Here is a 5,975-nt window from a genome sequence, read left to right as displayed (position 1 = left end):
AGATTTGTGGAAGCGAAGAGTCTCACAAGACAGCATATGAATGACTTTTGTTTGTTTTTAGGGTAACTAGCCTGTAGCTTTCCAAATAGAAACAACAAAACAAAAACTGTTTTTACATGGATTATTTTAAAGTACACACAGAAATCTGAACGCTGCCTGAAGTGGCCATTTTGCTAGCTGCATTAGGGATTCCCATCAGGGACAGCGTCTTGCTGGCTGACCTAATAACCCAGCATAAGGTCACCTGTAGTACAGCGCATTCATTAGCACGCCCCTGTTTCTTTACACATGTGTGACAGTGGATAGATTCAGTGTGTGTTCACGCCTCCACAGAAAATAGCTTTTCACTTGTAACAGCTTTTACCTTCCATATGGAAGAGCTGAGCTTTCAGCATAGTCAGTCCTGGTCTTTTCTTCTAGTTGATTTTGGGGAAGTAAATCTATCTCCAGGAATCTCATCAGGACTACATTCATCCATGGACGCATTGTGATTTTACACCAACTCTTTGCATTTTTGGTAACCTCCAGGGAACACCTCATTTTGTGAGACTCCTCATGTCCCCAAATCTCTACAATGTAAAAGCAGAGTGTGAAGTTACCATGACCCACAGAGCCACAACAGTCGTGTAATGTGGGAATGTGCTCCGTTGGAACAAAACAAGGATTTTAGTTTTAAGACTCGGAAAATCTTGGACATTTGTGACATTTAAAAAAAACACCCAATACTTCATTTGTAGCACAAACACGTATTCTGCGTCTGAATCTATAATAAAAATGTACAAACATCTGTGTCGGTGCTTTAATGCGTCTCAGAGCTCTACAAGGTTAGGCTTTGTTCATAATGCAAACAGAACCAGTCAGCTCCAAAATAGTCCAGCAAGCTCAGATGTCCAATCAGTGAATCGGGTCAGCGTGTTCTGGAAAATCTGGGACTACTGGGGAGAAAACTCTGTAGGGACTAAAGGAACATTCCACTACTCTCCAGATGCAGTTTAGGAAAGCTGATTGAGGCATTTCTTGCTGCATTTCATCCTCATATAGTCTGCATCCGACTGCAGCACAAGACGGAGGAGCCTTCCTGGATGAGAACTTTTCTTTTTCACTCTTTCTTTTGTTTTGTTCTGTGCCTGCACTTTAAATGTCAACCTGGATACGTTGATGTGATTAAATGATGTCATCTGTCTCCATTTGTAAAAATTAAAAATGAAACTGACAACTATGTAGTCAGCTGACAGACATGGTCGACAAATCGTTTCGGTTTCCCTTCGGTGCTGCTGGTAAAGAGTAAAAGCTGCTGGTGAACTCTGGCTAAACCCAAAACAGTGTACATAGAATATTGTGGATGTTAGGCCCAGCCCAAATTCTTTAATTTGATGGAAATGTACCTTTTTCAACAGAACAGATCGTTTTTCTCGTTCACATTTTGTAACATCTTCCTGTGGTTTCGATGTAATGGCCTCGGAACACTAAAGTTATCTGTGAATCTATTGTATGCAGTGAAAATGTTCACCAACACAGACAAAAACCTTCTTCAATAAAAATGCAACCATTTGATAGGTGCATACTCACATTTTTTTTTTACTGGTTTTTGTATGTTGTCACCACTAAAGTGCTCCCAAACAGTTTCCAGATGATGGTCCAGACTCACGTATTAGCACCTGAGTGAGGAATCCCAGGTGTGCGTAACAGCCGACAGTCCATTTGTCAGCTTGTCATATTTTCAACATGTCTACACGTGTTTCCATGCAGATGGAGAGAAGTCGATACTGAAGAACCACCTGGAGCAGAAACCACAGGCACAGTGGGGCTCCATGGATCCTTCCAGAATAAACAGAGGTCCCCTGGAGGATATCAACTCGCCTGAACAGTGAGCTCTCCCATTTCCTTAGCACCTCTCCCCCCCTTGCTTCCCTCACTTCCCCCTCCTTCCCTCTCCCCCCCTCCGTCTTGTCAGCTTTCTCATCAGACGACACGTCACATGTAGCGCAACCACCGGCAGCTCTCAGGCGGTTGCTCTGGCAACAGAGCCCTGTGAAAGCATGGGCCGGCCCTGTACTTTTCTCTCCCACGCCCAACATGCATAGAGTGCTTGTGAGTTTCCCCACCACGCAGGACTTACTGCCGATTACTTCCAGTCGAACACCTACATGTACAGGACGAGCGCACACACATGCAGCTGACTGATTTGTTGTCCCAACTTGTAAAAGAAGATGGTCTTGGACACTCAAAACACTCATGCGACAAATGGAGATCCACGTTTAGCTATTATTCATAAGGCAGCCGAGCTGAGGGATGTCGACTTCATCAATGGGGAGGGGGACACTTCATGCATCATTGACAAGTCTACCTCCCACACTTGTTTAACCAGAACCAGGAGAGGAATGCAGACTGTAGAAGGACTGATGGAGGGGTGGGGAGGGAGGAGAGATAAAAGATTTAAAAAAAAAAAAAGGGGGGGTACAATATTGAGGAGAGGGCAGTTACAGAAGAGAAGGCGGATTAAGAGAGAAACATGTTTAGATTGAAAAGAGAGACAGAGATAAGAAGAAGGAGAGAGAAAGGAGAAGGAGGTAGAGACTCGCAGAGGCTTATGTAACCAGTGATTTACAGCTCGCATTGGAAACAGCTCTGAAAATAGACAGGGAGGAGAACAGAAGTAAAGGAACACTCGGAGCTATTCCCATGCCACATGAATGTTTGATCACATGGAGGGAAGAGAGATGAAGAGGCAGCGAGTGAGGAAGGGAAGAGAAAGACGAGACAAATATAAAGAAGTTAGAAAAGAGTTGTGAGGAGAGAAGAAGAAGGTGGAGGAGGACAAATACTTTGTGACATGATGACAAAGTCACGCACTCGGTGCAGGGAATTTGTTAGCATCTGTGTCATATGTGATTCTGCAAAAAAAAAAGAAAAAAAACCCTGAAAGCTACGAGAAATTCCATCATGAGCAAGCAAGATTGTGTTTCCATCACAAGTAGAACAGGCCGGGATAACCGACTAGGCCTGAGGACCATTAATATTTCAAAGTTCACCTAATTAAGACATTTTTCTAGGTCTATTGCTGAACAAGCTTGAATTGCATTACCCCCCCTCTTAATTTTTTTTTTGTTTTTACATAACTGGCATTTGGTTATGCAATTTTCTTGCAAACGGCTGGCAGTGGCGCTGGTTCTGGCGAGGTAGGGTGCGAACTGTCACACCAGGCGGAAGCATGAAATGTTCTTTTTGTCAGATGATCCCAGAAGCTGGGAGAAACGGTGGATTAGGGGCTTAGTAAGGAGAAGTGAAGCTGGGAAGGAGGGTGCTAAAGAAAACATGGAAAACAATTAGAGAAACTGCTGAGGGCTCCTGTGCTATGTCTGTCTTTTCCGCATCTTTTCTTCTGCCTTGTTCAGTTTTTTCACGGTAGCTGGGCGTGATTACAATAACGCTACAAGTTTTCAGAGCGAACTAGGCAGGTCCGGGCTCTGGTACAGCTCGTATGACGTTTTCTTGATGCTTTTTCCGTCGTCAGATCTGTCTCCGAGAGCGAGCGAGAAAGACTCTATTAAGCTCTTTCTGCCTCCCGTTGCTAGTTTCATAACTCATTTGTTTCATAATTAATTTGTCATTGCGTCAAAAAAAAAAAAAAAAAGTTGCCTTGGGAGGCTGGTGATGGGTTGACAGAGGCGGCTGAACTGAACCCAGGTGGTGCATTCCAGTCGGTCGTTGGGAATCACTGATCTGGCATCGAATCTACACACAATAATTATGCATAGGCACAGAACAACACATGAAAGCAGCCCATGAAGCATGATGAATAAAAAATGCCCCGCAGATCCCATATGATGTCGCCATCCATCATGGTGCAGGAGCTATTGGCAGCAGATGGAGTCGGATGTACTGAAGAGGGCAGAGCTGAGACTTACCTATTACAAGATATTAGGATTTATTTCAACTTTGGATTTTTTTTATCATTTATTGTAGTATTAAAAACATCAGTGGTTATTTGTCTTATCGTTTTTAAGACTCCTGCCAACGAGCCTTACCTGTAATTCACACACTGTAAATTACTGTAGCAGATTGTAATTTATAGCATGATATACGTTTTTATTATTTTATCATCATGTAGTGTATAAAAAGTCCAGAGCAGCGTTCCAATGAATTATTTAATTATCAAAGCAGTGTACATGAAGTGTAAAGATTGAGTTCTGCATAGGTTTGAGACTCAAAGTTTGCTTTGGAAAGACTTTCTCACACATTAGAGGAAAAAAACAAAAAACATGACAAAGCCAAAATCACGTCAAAATCAGATTCAGAATCAGTTTCATTGCCAAGAGGAACTGACACTGTGATTTGGTGCATTACAGTAAATGCTGACAAAATGTTTGCAGAAGGATAAAAAAAATAATAATAATTTAAAAAGAGAGCGTCACAAGTCAACAAACAGCAAGTGGAAAAAATCCAAGAAAAGTAACAGAAGTAACAGAAATAGTTACAGAAATGTTCAAATATTTGCAGCTTTACGTAGTACGTCATGTAAACAAACAGAGATGTACAATGTTTTATAATTAAATTAATCTCTATATATATACCAACACACCGCAGTCAGCTAACAGCATGACACTGCATCATCTCAAATTAATTAATTATTGGTCTTACCAGTCAGAAGATCTTCCTGCTGATTCCCAGTGGAAACCATGTACCTAATTGCAAGACATGACACGTGTCGACAACCACTAGAGGTTCAACAAGAGTAAAATAGAGATAAGAGGGGCATTTCTTCACTAGGTACATTTGACAATTATCTATGTCCAGATTTGTGAAAGAAATACAAATACTGACAAACCCATGACTCAGGAACTATCAGGCTGAGGTTGGGTTGCTGAACTCACAAAGTAATGCACACTTAATGTTCCTAAGGATACTGAGGTCAGAGTGATGACTGGGAAAGTAGCACATCCAACTTTTAAACCAAGGAGCAGCTACAGACCAACAGCTATTTTTGTCTTTTCTTAACTACAATATGTCCATAAGTGAATCTTTAGTTTTATACATTTATTAAAAAACTCACTCTTGCTTCTCTTAAATGAGATCTTATAAGCCTGGGTGGGAAAACTCCAAAAACAAAACAAATTGTGTTTAATATCATCTCAAATCATTCTGATAACAGGGTTCATATGTGTGGCTGGCACCTGCAGCTTTCTAAAATGTATAAAAAAATTCAAATATACAGTAAAGTACAGCACACGAGTACGTATACTGTAACCTCTGATGTTGTCCTTTTCCTTTTCTTTCTGCAGCATACAGCGCCGGCTGTCTTTGCAACTGCCCATCCTGCACCATGCCTACTTACCTTCCATAGGAGGGGTTGATGCCAGCTGCACCAGTCCCAACGGCAGCCCTGGTTCCAGCCCCAGGCACAGACACATGCCCCCCTCCTACCGGGTAATGGTCTCTGGCCTGTGAGCTTCATTCACTCCCCCACCTGGCTCTTTGCAGAGGAGACATATATGGTTCTTTTTTTCTACAACAAATAGACTGATATCATCAGCGTATGTGCGTATTTTGTCTCAAATTGCGGAGGACGGGGGGAGAAGAGAGGGAGCGGGGCGGGGGGACAAAGTTTCACTCTTCATACCTCTTCACCCCGGTCTCTCTTGAGAACTGATATCCTCAGTCAGGAAGGGGTGGGAGGAGGCCGAGTGGGTACTGGATGACCCTTACAAACTCCCGCGATTAACGTCCCCTTGTCCAAACGCCCCCCCACCTTGCCTAGGCATTAACACATATGCACAGTCAAACACAGATACACGCAAACACACACACACATGCACAAACACAGTGACACCCCAATAGCAGAGCAGCAGTGGACCAGCCCTAATCTGACGTGTAGCCTTATCTGCTTCAGAGGGGGTCGTCTGTTTCTGTTCCTTATCTGTTGTATGTATGTGCTCGCGGCTACATGTGAGCTTGTCATCTAACTTGAGTATTTC

The 5,975-nt window shown here is 42.8% G+C and overlaps 1 protein-coding gene across 1 annotated transcript in view; it reads left to right on the top strand.

Moving 5' to 3' along the window:
• gabbr2 (gamma-aminobutyric acid (GABA) B receptor, 2) overlaps window positions 1–5,448 on the top strand; it is a 197,711-nt gene extending 192,263 nt beyond the window's left edge. Inside the window, exons 18-19 of the mRNA XM_008297079.1 lie at window positions 1,750–1,867; window positions 5,283–5,448. Coding sequence (XP_008295301.1) covers window positions 1,750–1,867; window positions 5,283–5,448 — 284 coding nt within the window. The remainder of the gene's footprint in view (window positions 1–1,749; window positions 1,868–5,282) is intronic.
• Window positions 5,449–5,975: the final 527 nt, after the last annotated feature.

This window comes from Stegastes partitus, unplaced genomic scaffold, assembly GCF_000690725.1.
Source record: "Stegastes partitus isolate 25-593 unplaced genomic scaffold, Stegastes_partitus-1.0.2 Scaffold1184, whole genome shotgun sequence".
Lineage (NCBI taxonomy): Eukaryota > Metazoa > Chordata > Actinopteri > Pomacentridae > Stegastes > Stegastes partitus.
This window is presented reverse-complemented; position numbering and strand designations above follow the sequence as displayed.